Source organism: Natrix helvetica, assembly GCF_964273705.1.
Source record: "Natrix helvetica genome assembly, chromosome: Z".
Taxonomy (NCBI): Eukaryota; Metazoa; Chordata; class Lepidosauria; order Squamata; family Natricidae; genus Natrix; species Natrix helvetica.
The window spans coordinates 47,483,305-47,505,083 of record NC_138554.1 but is presented as its reverse complement, the minus strand read 5'-3'; the positions used below and the strand labels follow the sequence as shown (position 1 = coordinate 47,505,083).

Genomic DNA, 21,779 nt, shown 5'->3' with positions numbered 1-21,779 from the left:
TTGTTCAACTGAAGACAATTTAGCAGACAACTTTACTAAGGCACAAAGTTCAGTGAAACATACCTCATCATGTGAAGGTTATCATCTTACATTGTGAGTGGATATATTGATCTACCCAAAGGGGAGAATGTTAGGGTGTAACCAACAAGTTGGGTAGACAATATATTGCACAAGGCATGTTGTGTATCTTTAAGAGAGGAGATCTGCTAATTAGTAGATTACAGCATATAAATTGCAGCTGATGTTCTCTCTCTCTCTCTCTTGCCTGATGTATGATAACTGCTGTCTAACTGTTATTACTGTTGCTACTACTTACTGTGTGTAAGTTATTGGACTGTTTTTCTCTGTGTATGACTTTTTGGCTGTGTTTATGGATTTTGCTATATTCTTCAGAAAGTAAAGTTTATTTTTGTTACTTTACTATCCATTATTCAGTGTGGTTGCTTTATATATCGCACGCTGCGTATACTTTACAGGGTTGCTCTGTTATAACCTCGACCTGGGGTTCATTGCTAGTGCTTAATCGCACTAGTACCACTAACAAGTCCCAAAGGTGCTTTTTCAGGAGGCAACTGAATTTTCTTGTTTTTAAGTTTTAAATCCAATATTTTTCATTTTAAGTATCACTATACACAACTGCTTTTTCCATATGGGAATGGTAAATGATTTTTAATTAGAGGAAATAAATTAAATCCCATATATGTTTAATTTGGAAGCAAATTGTTCTCTGCTCATTGAAGTCTATTCCTGGGAGTTTGGCATGGTATAGAAGTTTAAAAAATGTATAATCCAACCTATACACACACATTCACTAAGGCTTGATAAGGAAAAATTACTTCTATGTGATGCCCAACAGTTTTTCTCTCTCTTCATCAGCCTATTTGATTACTTCTAATAATTTGCTATTATCAGTTACAAGGTAGTTTTAAATTAAAGATGCTTTATCTCAATATTAGAAATGGCAAAAATGAGCACTGGGAGAAATGAATTATATTTTATGTAAAACAAAATGTATTTTGTAACATATTTACTATATATACAAGTTCCTTAAATAATTAATATTTTGATTTGATATTTTAAACAGAAAAAAGGTCAATTACCATTTTAAAAATGAATGTAGGTGGTTATAGGAATCCTGTATAACAAGCTCTCACTCTTTCTATGACATCATTCCCTATGAAAATAGCTACTTAATGAATTTAATTGTGAATTCATAGCCACCCATTTTCCTCCTGTCAAAACCAGGAACATCAAAGAGTTAAGAGTCAAAGAATATCTCCAAACTGCTTTTCAAAAAACAGAATGACAAATAGTAGATATGGGCTTGGTCTTTTCCAAAACTATTTTTGAAAAAGTGTCTCAGAACAGCAATCTTGAATTTCTAGTTTATCCCCTCCAACCAATGAACCCCATGTTTTAAAAAAAGAACTGAAAAGCTAACTATGCTAGAGATATTTATATATTGGGCCACTAAATCTATTCACCCAGATTATATTTTACTTAAATTTAACTTTTAAAATGATATCTGGGAGTGCAAATTATATTTATATGCCCTCACAGCCCATCCTAATAATTCCAAGTGAGCATACAATTCAAAGATTCTTTCACCCAGATACTGGAGTTCTGAATCTTGGCAGCAAGGTTATAGGTTTTATAATGAAGATACCCATATCACACATCACAAAAGGGGTGGGGGGTCCTTCTATAAACAAGTTATTTCTAGGACAAGATATCTGGATTCTATGCAGTAACTGAACAAAATACCTGATTTAAAAATCTTCAATAAAAATGATTTTTCATGCAGGCGATAATGAAACTTTTGGTAGGGTCAGAATATAGTAAATATTCTGCTGATAGTGAAAGCCTAATAAAAGATACAGAGTAAAACAAGTGGGCAAGACTTCAAGAGAAGATACCAAGCAGCTTCACTAATTCAGTGCTGAAAGAAAATCGGCCTATTCATAGTAGTAATAATAAAGCTCAATGAAAGACAGTTGCTGATCAATAAAGATTGGGAGAAATTAACATTAATAGATGAATCTTTCCAGTGAATCACTACTGTTTGTCATTGTACTGATTCCTTTATCAACAATACAAAACATGTCATGCCATGGCTATCAAATATCAAAAACATCTGCTAGGCTGTTCCACCTACTTTACAATCTGAAGCTATATGGAAAAATACATCTGAAATGGAATCGCTGCTCAACCAAGTCCAACTATACAGCTAGGATATTCCAGTGGAGTTTTGACTGGCCAAAAGTGCCATTCTTTATCAATATAGGGGGAAATTACAAAAAGCTGAAGGAATTAACATGCCTACCAAAATAATATCTAAAGTCTGGATGAAAATGATCATTACAAATATCTGGGCATCCTTCAGGCTGACAAGCATAATAAAGTCAAGAAGGCGGCTAGTGTTGAATACATTAGAAGAGTGAAGATCTTAAATCCAAATTCAGTGGAAGAAATACCATCAAGGCAATTGACACCTAGACAATTCCACTCATTTAGATACACAGCTGGAATAGTGAATTGGATTCAAGTGGAACTAAAAACCTTGGATAGGAAGGCTAGAAATTTTTTTGCAATGAATCATGTCCTTCATCATAGAGCAATGTTGCAGACTCTGCCTACCAAGGGAAATAGATAGGTATAGAATGTTTTAAGTACATTTAAGTTGGAAAAAAGGGCATTGAAAGAATATCTGAAGGGCAATGAAGATGTATTGAAGCTACTATACTATGAGTATTAGAAAGATCGAGCAAATATGCAAGAGAGTCCAACTGACAACAGAAAAGGGACATGGTTAAGCAAAGTATAACAGGCCAGTACATTAAAAAAAATGTATAACAGGCCAGTACATTAAAAAAAATCAGGCAAAGAAAATAACAAGAGCTGGTAATGACTAAGAGAAAGAAAACAGAAAAGAGGGGCTAATTCTGGCTATGCAAGATTGTGCCTTAAGATAAGATGCATACAAAGCCAGAATTAAGAAGAGAGAAAAAGAAAACAAATGCCTCATCTGCAAAGAAGCAAGAGAAATACTGGACCGCCTAGTTAGCTGCTGCAAGAAAATCAGATAAATTAATTAGGAAAAGGCTGCATGACAAAATAGCCACAATGATGTATTGGAACATTTGCAAAAATATAATTTGCCTGAAAGCAAGAACTGACCACAAAATATTTTTTTTAAATGAAGAAACTGGGGCTTTAGAATTCAACATAATCAAAAAGACAAACATCTGCTACATAACATCTGAAACTTAAAAATTGTTGATAATGAAGACAAAAAATCAGTAGTGGATGTTGCAGTACAGCAGAAAAGAGAAAGAACTGGAGAAAACTGCGAAATACAAAGTACCTGAAAACAGAAATGGAAAGTCTTTGATAAAAGAAAACAAAGATAATACCAACATAATAGGCACCTTGAGTGCAAACTCAAAACAGCTCGAACATGAACATCTCAGCACTGACAAAATTATCATCAGTCAATTGCAAATGGCAGCTTTACTTTGACAGACAAATATTTATCTGCAATGACATCTTTAGTAAAAACAACAACAACAATATTTGCCTAACCAGGTTCTTAGGAAGTATTTGATAGGTGGATAAAAATGCTAAATCCTAGCTAAACATCTGGCTGATTACCTGACCAACCATAATAACTGTTGAAAACTAGCAGCTTCTGGGAGTCACATAATAAATACTTGGGGCAGAAATGTGCAGCCTCTGAACTTCTGATTAGTGCACAGCGCAAGATGGGAGTCAATGAAAGGCTGGGAAACGTAAGGAAATGTATGATCACTGTATTACTGAATGACTGTTTATAATATCTCTCATAAGCTATGTATGGTTGCTTATTTTTCTGAATCTCCCATGATGAAAACTGCTGCTTTAGAAAGAAATATACCATGGTTATATGATTCAGCATAAAAATAAATCTGTCTCCCTGATTTTTATCCTCAGCCTTGAACTTATTCCAAAATGAGACTGCATTACATTAAAAAAAGAAAAGAAAATGATCCTATTTTTGTTTAATAGAAAAGAAAAGTTGGGGTTAAAGAGATTCATATCTTTTCAGATGAACAGTTCCCTTTTCAACCAGGTACTGCTTTTTTAAAGCAAATAATTCTTGGAGAAATAAGTCAACTTCCTTTTGTGAGGCATGAAAATGAGAAAAGCTACTAAAAATGACATCTATAAGCAGAAGCTGCTGGATCTATCCAAAGTAAACTTTAAAAAGCAATTCTACTCATAGAATTCATAGATGACTGATCCAGGATAAATCTGGGTATTTTATTTCAAATATATCTTAAAATGTAAATGAAGAACTTCCATATTATATTTAGGGAAAGGGTTGTAATTTGGAAGGCTTGCTGGTGAACTGTGAGAACTCAGTGGGTGGTTTAGGCAAACTATATTGTATCAGTTTCAACCTTCACCCCAATCTGAAACACAGAAATAAAGAATAATTAAAGTTTCTAACAATTCATTGACCTTAACTAGCTTGGGCAAAGAATCTAGATGGCTGAAATTTTTAATTAAAAAAATACTTAGCATTTCAATTATTTTCTCCCTACTTCTTTGAATATTCTGACTTTTTGATCTGATCTGGCTAATTTTGTGGTACATTTCAATTCTGTTTTCAAATTCCTATTAAAAATACTCAAGGCCTTTTAATAAGTGAAGACAGAGTTTATTCTCTTGTATAATCCCTTGGGACAATTTTAGGGATCTCTATTCAATAGGCAACTTCCTTTGTAACTGCCAGTGAAAAACCTAGTTTATTTGTTAAAACTGTCCAGTCTGCAAAAATCTACAAAAACCAAGATGCTTAGAATACATATTTTTCTAAGCAGTATATTAATTAAATCTAGCTGGGTACAAATATTCATACAAGCAGACATCTTGAATTTTCTACATTTGATGATAAAACTATGTTAGTTCATGTAAGAACTATTTAGTCTAATGGTTAAGGTACCAGGCTAGAAAGCACTGTAAATTCATCCTATTTATGTGCGGATCCCAAACTAAGAATTGCAATATTTATATAATTTTTTCCAACCAAGTTGTTTTAAGAAGAGAATAAAAGACTGATTTCTGAATCCTGAAAAATTCCATTGTCAAATAAAAAGAAGCTACATCTCAAGCATTGTGTCATTCTTTGTGGTCAGCAACATAATGTCTTCTGCTCTTACTTACCATCTGGATCCTCAGCAGGCTGGATGCTCATATAAGGTTCACCTTTCTCCATTCGGGATTGCCTTTGCCGGCTTTCCTCCTCCAGTGCCGCTTCAGCACGGCTTTTGGCATTGATATAGGCAAGGTAAGCAGGTGAATTATGATAGGCCTTCATTGATTCGTTGTACTCTATCTACAGATTGATAGATATAATTTTTTAAAAATACAACAAATCTCATCTCCCTTAACTGTAGGAATTTCAAATTATTAAGAAATCCTCACAGTACACAAGGACAACTTCACACGAAGCAAGAGACAGATTCCTCAGGGCTGATTATTGATACTCAATTGCTCTCTCCTGCAAGGGTCTCACGGCCAGAAGCAGGGTACCGTTACATTTTAAACATTTCGGAATGTGTCCATATTTAATGAACAGCAATATGATGTGGGAGGAACTGGAAGAGGGGAGTCTCCTTAACTGTGCTTTATTTCCAGGTACCTTTATGCTTAGATGTTCAGTTAGGGGCAGAGAGGGAGAGTAGGCAACCTTGACTCAAGCTGGGCTCTTTTCAACTCATCCAAAGTATCGTGATTCTATCACACTCTCCTTAAAATTGTTTAGTAGATCTGGCCTTGCACAGCAAAAGTTGATTCAGGTTTTCTTTCTCAATAATTCTCCTGTACATGAGCCCATAAGTGACCTCCTCCAGAACCAGTCTTTTAAATTTAATTTGACTTTAGCTTTACGTGCATGAAAGAGAAAGACAAACTTCCAGAATCATTTGGGAGAAGGAGATTTCTTCTGTGTACCTTTTCTGCTTCATATTCATTTAAGTATTCTTGCTTCTCTTCATCAGTGAGGTCACGCCACATCCCTCCAATGATCTTCCCAATTTCCCATAACTTCAAGTCAGGGTTGGATGCCTTCACTTGGTCCCAGACCTTAATAAAAACATCTGTAGTAAAGCTCCAGCTAACCAAATAGTTACAAAATAAACACATCTTTTGTTAATATAATTACGACTACTGTTCTTTCAAAGCAACGCTACACAGGACAGTTATTTTGGGCAATGTCCACTGTTTGATTATTTCTCTGAGGTGGGAAGACAGAGGTACATTTATCATCCACTGCTTTATTGGCAGCTGCACAGCATCCTCTCCCTTAAATCCTGCACATTATTCTTCTCTTTTGTATTAAGAGAGGCGATGGATGGAACTTTATTTTTTAAAGAAACAGAGGCAGAAAAGCAGGTCCTTTGGATTTAGTTCCTTCTTGACACTGGACGGGATCAAGTCCTGTCTGTAAGACCTAAGCTCTTTTATCAGAAAGAAAAAAGCCAGTGAATTAAAAACAAGGAAAGGAAAAAAGAAGTAGCATGACACTACACCCTTATTCCCTCTTCCTAAAATAAAAGAGAATTTCAAAACAAAAATAAAGAGCAAAGTAGATCCTATTGTCACTATTGCAAAGTGCAGTTAGGAGGTTGCACCAATCCTGCTTTGCCACAAAAAGTGGATACTTTAATATAGAAAATTCTGTCAATAAGGCACCTGATGCATCTTTGTTAGTAGTAGAAGTGGTAGCACACTTTAAGCATTTTTAAAATAATCAATAAAAAAGGGTCTTCATTTCTCCCCTATGGTATGGTGGCCATGTTTCATTCTGTGGTGAAACTTATTCCCCCCCCCCCTCCATTTTGGATAGGTTGCTATTGCCTTCACTGTGAAAGGAGGAACCAATGACTTCTTAATTTTCCCTTAAGGAAAAAAAAACATAAGTAAAGCTATAGTAACAGGCTTGCTTTTTGAATTCAAACATATTTTAGAATAATAATGAAGTAGATTAAGCTGAGGCAGACCTTTAATCAGGACCAAGCATTTTGTACCCACCTTCCTGCTGTACCTCATGTAGGGCATGAGTGGCTTATCTGGAGGCTTTGGGGGTTTGGGGATTGTAATACCCGATGATGCCTAAGGAACAACCAAATAAAACACACTGGTTATATTATTTCAAATATTTAACAATTGCAAAAGAGGCATTTGCTAATATAATATATAGATAATAGAGGTCCAGGTTAACACTTATTAACTCCCAAGGGAACAAGTATATTTTAATATGTGCAGAGTAAAAAATGCTGTAATATTTCTCTTTGTACTTTCAATAAATCTATGGATTGACAAAGATTTTGTATTAAAACAGCAACCTTCAACAGCCCAAATACTTTCTATAACTCAAAACATCAATTTCTTGTCCTAATGAGAGCAGTTGTTATGCTATCTGTACTAAATACCTGAGGTTATATTCATACCTGCATTTTTAACTCCAGGTCGAATTCAAATAGCCACTTTAGTCTGTATTATTTCAATGTCTCTGCATGCCATGTGCACAGCAATATTAACCAGTTCTAATGTCCAATCAATTCCAAGCTCAATTGTTGTAGATGAATGATTCTTTGTATTTCTGAATACAAGAATTCCTCGACTTATGGTCATTCCTTTAACTAATGTTTGCAGTTACAATGGCACTGAAAAAAGTGACTTACAACCGATTTTCACACTTACGACCATCACAGCAACCTCACAGTCATGTGATCAAAGTTCGGGTGCTTGATAACTGCATTCTGTATTTAAGGTGGTTCAGCATACCGAGATCTCAGAATTGCATCTGAAACCCTCCCAGGGGGCTTCCATAAAACAAAATCAACAAGGGAAGTAATGGCAAGAAAGGTTATAAAGTTCACTTAATGATGGCACTGCTTAGTGATAGTCCTGGTCCCAATTATGGCTGTAAGTTGAGAATTATCCATACTACATTCTCATCCAAGATCATCTCAATTATCTTTATTCCATTATGGAATATCCACTATCCTTATTCCATTATTGGAGAGATTCTTAAAATATTTATCAGAACAACATATTTCTCCAAGCTTGCTCCCTTGAATATCTTATTAGTCCAAATTGCATTATCCAAGTGGAAATTTTACAGAGTGAGTTCCTGGAGCAAATTTGTTTTCCTAAAAGATCTGTAGAAACAAAGCTTTTCCCCTGCACTTAGTAGGGAAAAAGAATAGCTAAAAGTAATATGAATGTCTTAGTGGGTAACAGATAATGTCCTTTTTTTCTACAAAAAATATTCTGGGTTCGAAATATACTTTCATATATACACAATTCATCTTTTTCAAAGACGTGCTCATCCTTCATTTGAATCAACACTTTACTAAGAGAAGGGCCCATTAACGTTTATTTTCAAGGAATTTATTAAACATCATAAGATAGCTAATATGCAAATTAATGCATTTGAAGGCATTGGCATTGGCTGTGATACAATTGTCTCTGTATATGTGGGAATGGTGAATGGATTTCTAGGTGACTGGGGATCACTTTTCCAAATTTTTCAATAGTAGTGGAATACCTCTACTCTGGAGAATGTATTCACTATAGAATGAGATGCTTATATACAATACAATAGTAGAGTTGGAAGGGACCTTGGAGGTCTTCTAGTCCAACCCCCTGCCTAGGCAGGAAATCCTATACCGTTTCAGACAAATGGCTATCCAACATCTTCTTAAAGACTTCCAGTGTTGGGGCATTCACAACTTCTGGAGGCAAGCTGTTCCACTGATTAATTGTTCTAACTGTCAGGAAATTTCTCCTCAGTTCTAAGTTGCTTCTCTCCTTGATTAGTTTCCACCCATTGCTTCTTGTTCTACCCTCAGGTGCCTTGGAGAATAGTTTGACTCCCTCTTCTTTGTGGCAACCCCTGAGATATTGGAACACTGCTATTATGTCTCCCCTAGTCCTTCTTTCTCTTAAGCTAAACATACCCAGTTCCTGCAACCGTTCTTCATATATTTTAGTCTCCAGTCCCCTAATCATCTTTGTTGCTCTTCTCTGCACTCTTTCTAGAGTCTCCACATCTTTTTTACATCATGGCGACCAGAACTGAATGCAGTATTCCAAGTGTGGCCTTACCAAGGCATTATAAAGTGGTATTAACACTTCACGTGATCTTGATTCTATCCCTCTATTTATGCAGCCTAGAACTGTTGGCTTTTTTGACAGCTGCTGCACACTGCTGGCTCATATTTAAATGGTTGTCCACTAGGACTCCAAGATCCCTTTCACAGTTACTACTACTGAGCAAGCTATCACTTATATTGTACCTGTGCATTCCGTTTTTGTTGCCTAAATGTTATCTGTAAAATTAATCAAGGATACTTATTCACTTTAACAAAGGAAACAGATACATGTCTGCATTTTTAGACTCAATGTGACCTTCCACATAGAAATTAATGAGGTAGCATATATGCACAAAATTCTATCCGTACTTCAAAATACATGTAGCAATTTTGGGAGGGGACTATAGAGGTTAAAATCAAGATTTAAACATGCAGACAAAGATCACTACATAGATCTCAAATTTTGAATGATCTACTCATCTTATGGCTCCATTGTGATACATATATAAAAATATTTGTACATTCGAGAAGCTCATTTTTAAAATAAAAGGACAAGCTTTTCTCAATGTTATTATTTATGAAATGCCATGAACTAAGCAATGGTGCATAGAACATATCTAATGAAACACAAACATGTTTATGTGATGTATGCATTAGCAAATGTACAGTTACACAAACAAATATATAAAGATGGACCTGAAAACATTCAAGAAATTCAACTTAAGTAGCAATTGGAATCTATAAAGTATAAACCCAAATTGAAACACACGTTGTAGAAAATGCTCAGAATGTTTACTATATGTATATACAATGAAAATTTGTGAAAGAAACAAAAAGTTCTTCTAATATGAATCTGATATAAAAATAATTTGGGTCAGAATTTTTAAAATCCAAATTCATTCATATTTAAAGTAATGAACCAGGTAAGAACACATGAGATTATAAAGTAATGAACCAGGTAAGAACACATGGGATTATAGTTAACACATGAAGGGTGGGTACTCATGATGATCATGTACCACTTCTGAATCTGTTATTTCTTTGCAATATAATATATTGCAATATATTTCTTTTGCTGGTCATGAAGAATAAAAAGAAGGGTCTTCCATATTAGTAAATTAGTGTGTTTTTCAATTTCCTTAAACGTAACACCCATAAAAAGTCTGACTCACAGGCCTAAACTTGATTTTTTTCATTCATTTATTAAAAATGAAATATTAGTATTTAAGCCTGACTCTTATTTTGAAAAATGGTTAATGGACTACCACAATCCATTCTTTTTGGATAGGAACAGTTTGAAAGTATTATCCTTTACAGGTAAAAAAATATATGAATCAGAGCTAAAGTTTATCCTCAAGTAATGAGGCATAATTATATATAATGGCACCAATAGTGATCCTTTATTTACTTGTAGACTTTTTCCAATAGACACAGTCAAATTATGTCTAAGTTACACTACAGCAGATGCTAATAAAACTGTATACTTCTTTCTCTAAGTTCCTAACATAGTGATATACTTACTAGTTTTTAGTTAAATCCAAATGCATACAGTTCTTATGAGGAGATATATAGGAATTGCATGAGTGCAGGTGTTAACAGGATTCTATCCTATGTTTGCTGTCTATGGCATTAGGCAATTCTATAAAGAGTTCTGAAGCATCTTAAAGATTAATACCTTTGTTCCTACCATAAATCACAGCACATTTTATTAACAATCTATATGTATCTGACAGTGGACTTGGATCCATAGAGGTTTACACAATTTCAGTTTGTTTTCCTTGTATCTTTTTTAAAATGCAATTTATTAAATCTTTAGAATTTAAATCATTATTTTGTTTTTGTTATGCATTTTTATACTGTTTATTTTTGTAAAAGTTTGTAATGTTTTTGCTGCAAAAAGAAAAAAGGGTTTATGCAATAATAAATTCATTAGCTGATGAAATATGACAATACTTTTTTTTTTTTTTTTGCAAATACTAATCTCTACCCTTCTGAACATTAATTACAGGAGGGTCTACCATACAATTAATCCAGCCACTACATCACAAACTGAAGCAATAACTAAGTTTGGTTGAACACTAAAACACTAAAACAAAATACCTGGCAGAATGGAACACACTACGGTGTCTTCTGAACAGGGTTTCTTATGAGAAAACTTTCAATTAAGAACACACTATCAGTAAGACATATTGCAGAGTAATATATCAGTATTTGACTGAACTAATAATAGGAAAAATCCAACTCATTTTCCATGCTAAAAGGGCTAGGCCCATTGTAGAACACTGTCAACTTCCACACTATTTGGAGAGGGAAAACATCAACTTCAGCAAACTTAATCTTGAACAAAAGTTTGCAATTTTCAAGTTTCAAAACTCCATCCTCTAATTATTGAAAGAAAACTCTTCTCTTTGGTTCTAGATTTGTTTCTTTCATTAATCTTTGTGTGTGGCTTTCCTTATATACTCATATACACAGCTCCTTCTTTCTCTACTTCATCTAAAGATTTACACAGGTCTTTGCATCATGTTACCCACTCACCCCACCTCCAAATTTAACTACAAACTAGTTGGCGCAAAAGCTGCTTTCATGAATTCTTGTCAATGGTAGCTGGTCAATGAAAACAGTTTAAAAAATGTTGTGTGTGTTCCTGCTGGCAAGTGAACTGACTTGATGCCCATTCCGACTGACTTAGACGACCTAATTCTAAAGCCGTTTCTGGTCACTTCCTGCTGTTTGCCGGATGATGTAATAGTTGATTCTCCTACCGTGGCCCGGCTGTTGGTGCCCGGGTTCCCTCCCAGCCTGTAGTTGTTGTACGCCAGATGGCTGTATGGATTGTATCCCACAAACCCCGGTGTGCTTGGCATTTGCTGATGGAAACAAATGAGACAAAAACACGAATGAGAAATGAGTCTCAATGAGGAGAACACAGAAAAATGAAAATGGTTTGCAATACAGCATGCAAAAACAACCATAAATTTAAACAAGCAAAATGAGGTGTTACAGCAGCTAGATCCCTCTTCAGAGACAGTTAATTTTCATGAAACCTGCCAAGAAAACAGGATATTTTTCTTTAATAACTTGCCACTAGATTCTAGCTTCAAAGCTTCCAACATAAACACTGTTTTATCCCTAGCAATTAAAAGTTAAACAATGTAAAACCAATTTTAGAGGAAGCTAATTTGTACAACACATTTAAATACAATTACAAATAATATGATCTTAACATTTACTGTACAGGAAGGAAGCAGGGAAGTTTCTCTTCCATAGCAGTTAGAAAATAATTCTGTCCATGAATAGGTTTTGCTCCCTCTAAGCGTTAAGGATCTGATAAAAGGAATTCTCATGTTAAACATCTCAAAAAAGGAGAGATCTGACACAGAATAATCAATTAGACAATGACTCCAACAGACACACTAATTAGTATATGAAATCTCTAAGGTAGTATACTGTGCCACAAATGTCACACTGCACATAGGCCAGTAAATGTTTCAGTTTCTCTTGCGTCTGAGAGTCAATGTGGAACAATATTTGATACTGGCCTCAAGGTTAGAAAACTGTCCAATGAGAGATTTTTGAAGACTATGTTCAGAAAAAGTATGCTGATCATTAAAAATGGTTCCTACCTGTGGCCATCTAACGTTTTGCTTAAGTAGAAAACTCTTTCTTTTAAGTCATGAATATACCAAAAATAATTACATAATCAGAGTTCTTGTTTTGTCAATGGAAAATTAATGTCAATTTGAAATTTAAAGTCTTGGGGGTCATTCTTAGAAAAAATTGTGCCCAAACTGGTATACATGTATATCAGGCTCATGACAGTAGGGATTTTTTTGGTTGTATTAACAACTAAATGTATGTTTATAATTTCTACTGTTTCAAAAATCCATGACTACATTGCATTCTCTCTTAATATCCTAAACTCTCAGAATTTAAATGAAAGAAACTTCCTCTCTATTATTGTAATAATGTTCCCATTTATTTTGAAAAGCAAAATTAAAGATGCTTAAATGGCAATTCTTTATGCCATTAAAAGAGAGAAAGGTAGGCAAAAATGACTTCAAAACATTATTCTTCTCCTACCTGCCACCCATCCCACAGGATCATTGTAGCCATATTTTGTAGAACACCCCTGGAGAGCAAACTTCAGTTGTACGTTTAAAAAAAAATCTTCATGATTGTTGGCAAAATTATAAGTTAACCTGTAGCCTTAAAATATATAATAAAATCAATTATATTGCAATAAACATAGGGGATAGCTCCCCTAAGTAAGGACTTGTGAAGTGATGAATATGTAAAAATGTTTTAAAGGGACACTCAACATTATAAATTTTAATGCTTACAACCTTTTAAACTTGTGTAAAAAAATATTATTACCCAAGGTGAGTTAAAAGGATCAATCCAGAACTCAGGATGATGTACTTTGGTTTGACTTGTAGGAATGTATGTTAGAATCCTACCAGTTCTGCCCATACATAGATTTTTCTTATTTGCATAATTTTCTAAGTATATTCCTAAGAGAAAGCAACTGCATAAAATTCATTATTGCAGATACTGATCAACAGTTACTGATACATTATGTTCAAATAGGTAACTTAATGCCAGTGTACTGACACATTTTAGAAAGGCAAAAAATAAAATGACAGTATTTAATGGACAAAAAAAAGTTAAAATCAGGGGGCCAATAGTATCAAAAAATTTGGCATGAACAAAGCCTTACCTCTTTTTTTACATTTGTGACCATGTTAAAATGGGGCTTGATTGCCCAGTTATGCATTCTGTTTTGATACTGTTGAGTTCCTCCTCTCAAAGATGCCCTTTATTGGCTCTATTCAATAGCCCATATACATACAGGAATTATGTCTCATTAATTTACATTCCATTCTTCTCCTCCCATTTGACCCCACAACAGGGGTCCCCTCTGAGGTAGGTGGGGCTGAGAGATCGGGACTGATCCAATCAACAAGTGACATGTCCCAAAGATGTTTTTTCCCCAAAAGAGGCAACTGCTAAAGCTTCTTCAATTCCGTTCTTTGGAACTTAAGAAGATTCTTGAATGAGAAGCGAAACATCTTCAAGAAAAAACAAAATCCATTTCAAAAAAGCACCTTAGCCACTATGTCATGCTCTTTCTGTTGTATTAAGGATATTTCAACAAGGAATTGGAGTATTTAATATATACTTAATGAAAACCTCTTCCCAATTGATTTTTGACTAAAGCCAAAAATACATGTGTCTGTCTGTATCTACACACACACACACACCCACACCCCCACACAGCTGGGGCCATCTTTGCGGCTTCAGGTTTGCCATTAGATGGGAGGGGGAGGGAAATAGTTAAGTGGGGTTTTTCAGTCAAAACAAAAGGTTTTCCTGTGGGAACCAAGATCATTCCAACAGGTGGCTGGGTGAGGAGGAGCAAGTTAACCAAGCAACTGGCCAGCAACACTATTGGACGGTGTGTCTGATAACTTGCGGAGGGGGAAAAACATTCTTTAATTACGGGAACTTTCAGAGTCAGCTTTCACTAGTTGTGCCAATATGATATAGCCAATAAAACTGTTCTTTGAGGAATCTACCTGCCTTGGAGTTTTGCTTTCTATGGGTGCATTATTGGAATGCTAACTTTGGTACATGTAGTAGCTTATTTTGAGAACATTTGGCCATGATGTCCAAGGAATCAATACTTCCACTAAAAAGGCCATTATTTCTGCTTGAATTCTATGCAGGTGCCATCCAAATATGAGGCTGACTCCTCTTGAACTTAGCTTCATTTAATTATGTTACATGGAATAATCAAACGTATTCTCCTGATTACAGATGGTTGATACTTTGTTTTGCTGCTGAAGCCAATGAGTATGTTGTCTTTGTATAGCATACACAGAAAACCAGAAACAACTTTCAAAATAGCTATGTGAACACTTCAAAAAATATAATTACTTTTTAACAATTTAATATTTTTTTTGCTAATGTGACAAAACACATCTGTCATCATCCTATCATTTATGTTTATTTAAACTTAATTTGATGTTTCAGATATAGTCAGATCTTTTGAATTTCCTTATAGCCTGTGGCATTCATGTTATATTCCATAATTATGAATAACAAATTATTTCTAAGGTCAAAAAGACCACATTTTTAAATTTATCAAAAAATTACTGAAAGTTATGACATGAGTATTTTATCTGTTCCTTTTATTTTGTAAGAGTTATATTTTATATTTGCAGTGGTCAGCATAATACTGAATTTTCCAGAATCTGCAGCTGTGCTTAAGGGTTGTTTCCATATCTAAATATTTAGTTTCATGTCATATTATTTCCCATTCTGCTGCACTCTTTATTCTTATATATGCCACCCTGACTTGCCTTAAACCACATATGTAAAAACTATGAAAGAAGCTATAAATTTGCAAATAAGGGTAAATATGCTATGGTAAATGCTATGTGGATAACAAACTGTTAATAATAGAGCAACCTATTGATACAAATATGATGCTGATGGGTGAGCAAAAAAAGAGGGAAGAATAAAGATCATTGGATCAAGGAGAAAAATATTTATAAAAAGAATTGTTGACACTAAGCTTTTTCTCAGGGTCACCTAATTTGTTGACACATTATTGAGCTAAATGTTATTTGAAACAGCGAATATTGGAAAAAAAAGAAGCGTGGGAAATAGGAATTATACAAAACATAACTGAATCAAAGAAACTGAAGACATAAATCAAGGATGAGACTCTGGTTTAGAATACAAATCTATTATGAAAATGAGCCTCAGCAATAAGCACCTTGTTGCTTTCAATAACTAACAATTTATTACTATATTTGACTAAATAAACTATTTCTTTAAAAAAGGAAGATAACTGAAATCTAATTTGTTCATAAGCAGTTAGTACAAACCAAAAGTTGTTTGGTTTCAGATTTACTTAATCTCAAAGTAAAAACTTCTGTTTTTCTTCAAAGATCAGGCTAGGGAATGGGGAGAAGCACACAGCGAACTGACATATAGTTCGGTTTTATGTTCAGATCAGATATCTGTGTAACATGCTACCTTTTTTGAAACTTCAACAGAAATCGAGAATATCTATATTAAAAACAATTCCCCTATAAAATATATTAATTGCTATATCATACTGTAATATTCAATGAAAAAATGGAAATAATTTATAGATATTAAAACATACAATGAGGTACATATACTGGATTTTTTTTTGTAAGCACAACATTGCAGGAAAGATGAGTGCATGGTTAGCTAACTGTTTTTATGATATTAACAATCTTGGAATCACATAATTTCTTGTGTCAACTATTTCCTTTTACTGGCTGGATTTGTAGCCCACAGGTTTGGACAAAACGTTTTCCTCCCAATTGAATAGGAGGAAATATACCAAGAGTAGGAACAAAGAATATCAAATTACTTTGTAAGTCAAATAATGTGTTAGGTCACATAAAGTTTCAACAACTGCTCTAATGGCTGCTATTCTCTCTGGCTGAGTAGAACATTCTACATTTAGTATACAACACATTAACAATTATTACTCTAATCCTAGAGCCATATTTATTAAACTAGATCATCTTCAACTAAGCCAAATGAAAAATGCTTTCAATACATTTGAAAATCATGAAACTTAAATCTTTGATCCATATATTTCATATGTATAATGTAACATTTGAGAACTCATGTGCAAGTGTCCTTGCAGCATACACCCACATATCCAAAGGGATGAAATGCTCAGAGGGCTTTTTCATATTTAGAAAACATGCCTTAAGAAATAAAGTGGTTAAGCACAAAACATTTTTCATGCTATTTATATTAATAGAATTCAGTTTATTTCTTCAACTTTTCGTATTTAAGATATCTATATTACACTTTTAAACAAGCTTTTGAGGACATATATTACCCTTTTAAAATACAAAATACAGCAACATAACATGCATTTTTTTACAGCTGTAACAAAGTCAAGTGAAATCTTTATTCATCAATACACCTGCAAATAAAACACAAGAATCACAATTAATTAGCATAAAAATAAAAATATGGTTATTTTAAACTATCTTAAAAGAGTTAGAATTAATACTACAGTCTACTGTGCAGACTATAGAACAGTACTTGCTGTAGTCAAGAAAATAAATCAGATTGATTCAATAACATCTTCTTGATAAACAAATAAAAGTAAAGAGTGGAAATAATTCCTGGTAACACTTGCATAGAGAAGGCAATAAAGATTAACAAGTTCCATTGATTTAATTATTTCACTGCACAGAAACAGTCTCTGTTTGAAGATGATTTTGTGATATCTTCTTTCAATAATGGCTCTATGGAGAGCACTGAATCTAGCTAATTCTAGCTTTGAATTTTCAGATGGTTCTGTGGCTGGAATATCTAGCTGGTTGGAGAAGATTGCCCAGTGGCTCAAGGAAGTATTTTTACTTCCCTCTTTGAGTGAGTCTGTTTTTCCTGCGTATGCAGCAATTTGAAATGATTTTCCCAAAGCGATGCAGGAATAAAGGATGATACTTCATAAATCAGTGGAAGCAGATTGAAGACCTAGAATAGAGCTGAATTCTTAGAACAAGTACCGGAGATTAGTTGGTTCCAATACTGTATCAAGGCCTGCTTCTTCTTTGCTTGTTTATATTTTCCCTTTAAAAGGGACAGATCCTAAGTTGCTTAGGAGAGAGGATGCTTTTTATATTCCTTAAAACAGGAAATTCGTTGCTTTCTGGCTGCATGGCAATCACTATCAAATCAAGGTTGTATAAAGGAGTTCTGGTGCCTGTTAGTGCCAGATGGATGTGTAGAGAGAATTGGCGGAAGAAGTTGAACTACGGTAGCTGTATATAAGACGGCAAAGTCTAATCAGTGGACCTGTCATCCAGAATAGTTGTATGTAGCTGAAGTGGAATTGAAGTACCACATTGATAGAGAGCATTTGGATTTCCTTGTCTGACCTGTTTATTTATTTGTAGCCTGGTAACTTTTTTTACAAGTACCTCAAGGCAGTAAGAACATATTAAACACTTTTCTCCTCCTGTTTTCTCCACAACAACCCTGTGAGATCAGTTGGAGTGACAGCGTGTGATTGGCTAAAGGTCACCCAGCTGGCTTTCATGGCTAAGGCAGGATTTGAATTAACAGTTTCCCACTTTCTAGTTAACCATCCAAACTGTCTTTTTGTTCATATTTGTCCTTTGGGGATATCTTTAGACAGAATGGGATAAGTATTCAGAAAAAGGCCAACAAATAGCTTCAGAAAGGACAATGTTCATTCTCAGGATAGCTGTCAATATGAAATAAGAGAACTGAGGAAGATACATTTCTTGATGTTGGAGTATATTCAAGCAAGGAGGGCCTTGTTCCTGCCAAAATCAGTAATAGTGCTATTGAAAATTTGCAGGTACAGCTTATAAAATGTCTACAAGATCTGAAAACCCCTTAAGTCTTCATTGTAGTTTTTGGATTCTCTAATTAACCTGGAGGGGTGGTGGTCTGCAAATTAAATGGAATTTTGGAGACTGATCATCAATTTGGGCCTAGTCTGGCATTGAAGTCTCCTGAAATGATATGGGCAGTGGAAAAGTGTAACTGAATACCTCTAATATAATTTTTCACTTTTCCCCAAATTTCAAAAACTCATGGTGAAGGGATGTTTGGAAATATATAGAAGTTAATGAGAAGCAATTTCTTTCCAGTAAAGTTGAGAATAGTTATTTGTATAAGGTTGTAAGATGGGTCTATTGACATAACCTTAGTATTTAGAGTGGTTGAAATATGGATGTTCACACTAGCATGATGTCTTCCTCAACCAATGCTAGGAACTGCTGAGAGTAATAATGATTTATATCACAAATAGAGATCATTTGTTGACCAAACAGAATCAATTAGAGGTCTGGCTATTTTACATGTTGCCACTAGAGATTCTCTCAAATTGTCCAGTCTTCAATAATATTAACTTGTTCTGAATCTGAAAGAGTTAATTCTATATATATTTTTCCCTAAAACGTAATCTGTGCACTGTCTAGCTGTAGGTAAAACTGTCTTTGCATAGGCGATAATCTCTTTGGGGAGGGGAGGGGAGAGAATGAAAGTGTCCTTGAGGTTATCTGAAGTCCAGCGGTCACATTTATTCTTTAAACTGGCAATACTCCCTCAGCCAGATTCGCTCAGGAGTGGACCAAGTTCATCTGAGCACAACACATGTTTTAGAAAGACTGCAAAAGTATGAAAAAAAGACCTCATTTTAAACAAAATATTGGAATTGTGATCTGCATAAAGGTAAGTAAAACTTGCTCTCAGCTTTTGCTAGATGGAAACCTCTCAGCCTGCTGTAAATTAATCAGTTACTTTTTGCAGGATGTAACGGGATTAAAGATAATTGCTCTTTGTTCCCCGGTGAACTTTTTATTCTATTATTTAATATTTGTAAGATGATTTGTTTAGGCTGTGGATGGTATTACAATTTAAATTTTTCTCTCTTTTATCAGAGACTTGTTTCTTTCTCTTTCCCACAGGAGTAATCAGCTCTCTGACTGTTGCTTTCTCCTTTCCTTGAGGTAAGGTTGCCCATGTTTTCCCTCCTGGCTGTTTTTTGGAACACTTGGGTTAGAAAATCTGTGCTTAGCAGGATTGTTTTACAAAAATCTCTTTTAGGGAGTTCACTTTGATTTTAATTGTGGACAACATGTCAAAGACTGAAAACACTGCTTTGTTGGGTTAGAAAGTTAGTTACATTTTCATTCTTTAAGTTTATCAGGTTAATATTCACATTCTCATCCTGTAATAACTGCACAGCTGCAGAGCACATTGCAGCATGTGTTCGAAGGGGGGAGAGTTCTCTTCCATTGAGGAGGAGAGATTTTTAAGCTGTTGACTTTTGAACTCTGCTTGTAAATCCCATTCTAAAATATCATATCCAATTGAGGGGTTTGAGGGAGTAAGAATACTTACACGAGTTGGCTTCCTTTTCTTTTTAGCTTTCTGCTGTTTTTTGCGCTTGGAAGCAGCTTGTGTAGCAGAATGTGTAGGATGTTTCTTCTTACTTTTCCCCATGATGGTTAGGAATGTCCTGGAGTTTTCTCAACTCTTTCTAAGTACTGAGGCTTCCAAAAAGCAGCGGAAGGTGGTATTTAACACAATAATTTTAAAGTGATAAGAAATAAAAATATAGTGATAAAGAAATACTTTTCCGGAGAAGCAAGTTACAGTAGTTGCTGCCTCTCCGCCATCTTAGCTCCTCCTCCTCTAATTGTCTCTCTATATTTGGGGTGGAAACCAAATTAAAATCCCATAGCACAGAAAAAAATATTTCAATTGAGCAACAAAATAAGGCAAAAGGCAAAGGTGAATTAATTTTATTTATTTGCTGGTAGAAATCTCTAAAATATTTAGTTAAGCGTATCTAGGAAAGACTCTGTAAAAAAAAAAGCCCTTCTTTTTAGTCACTTACTTCGCATTTCTAAACCGCCCCCTCTCCCAAAAAGGGATTTACTAATTTTATAACAGTAGTGTGGTAAGAGTTCAAATAGATAGCAAACCAATAGTATGTATATCCAGAGAAAAATATTATGTGATTAGTTTGTTAAACTATTCAATAGGGGTAGCAATAAAATATACATTTTAATATTTCTTAAATAATACCTTCCCTATTTGTTTCTTATGATCTTTAAGTGTTGTTTATTATGATTTATGACCATTACTTTCTGGTTATATGTACACTGTGAGCTTATGTACTAGAGAAAAATTCCTTGTGTGTCTAATCACACTTGGCCAATAAAGAACTCCATTCTATAATTCTATAGTAATTTATCTCTATAGACAAATAAATTACATGGGACCTGCAGACTGTCTTATCAAAAATAAACAAAACCAAGATCACTCTCTTTCACATGAACTTTCCTGTACAATTCAAGTCCATCAAAAAGATCAATCTGGGTGCTTCTCAAAAACCCAAGCAGAAAGTGATTGAAAGAGGAAGATCACGGAGATCTTCTTCTGAGATATCTCCTAAAGTCTGTAAATGTTACAGGATTAGAATCCTCAGCATTAGAATATTTCAACTGCTCGGTAATACTATCTACTGGTTCACTATTCTTGATCCAAAGAATAGAAATCATGCAAGCAATAGGAAAGTTTGAACAATAAATCATTGGCAAGATGCTAAATTTTCTGAGGCTGGAGCATTAATAACATGATACAGGTAGTCATCAGCTCATGACCACAATTGAGCCCAAAATTTATGTTGCTAAGTGAGGCATTTGTTAAGCCAATGTTGCTCTATTTTATAACCTTTCTTGCCAAAATTGTTAAGTGAATCACTGCAGTTACTAAATTAGTAACATGGTTAAGTGAATCTGGCTTGCCCATTGATTTTGCTTATGGGAAGGTCACAACTGGGATCACATGACCATGGGACACCATCACAAATGAGTCAGTTGCTAAGAATCTGAATTTAATCATGTGATCATGGGGATGTTGCAATACTGGTAAGGATGAAAAGTGGTCATAAATCACTTTTTAGTGCCATTGTAACTTCAAACAGTCACTAAATGAACTGTTGTAAGTTAAAGGCTACTTGTACTTGGGTGAACTATAATTTTAACATAGTAGCAGGGAAATACACTGCATAAGATTCTTGTCCTA

General features: G+C 34.5%; 1 protein-coding gene across 4 annotated transcripts in view; it reads right to left on the bottom strand.

Moving 5' to 3' along the window:
- The window catches only part of SMARCE1 (SWI/SNF related BAF chromatin remodeling complex subunit E1), a 41,640-nt gene that overhangs the window by 12,942 nt on the left and 6,919 nt on the right, over positions 1–21,779 (bottom strand). The window contains exons 1-5 of one of the 4 annotated variants that reach the window (XM_081933698.1): positions 20,088–20,365; positions 11,909–12,013; positions 7,075–7,155; positions 5,995–6,126; positions 5,206–5,377 (exon numbers count right to left, since the gene is read on the bottom strand). In XM_081933698.1, coding sequence (XP_081789824.1) covers positions 5,206–5,377; positions 5,995–6,126; positions 7,075–7,155; positions 11,909–12,013; positions 20,088–20,189 — 592 coding nt within the window. In that variant the 5' untranslated portion in view covers positions 20,190–20,365. Of the gene's footprint in view, positions 1–5,205; positions 5,378–5,994; positions 6,127–7,074; positions 7,156–11,908; positions 12,014–20,087; positions 20,366–21,779 lie in introns of those variants that run through there. The other 3 variants (XM_081933697.1, XM_081933699.1, XM_081933700.1) reach the window with 3 other exon arrangements.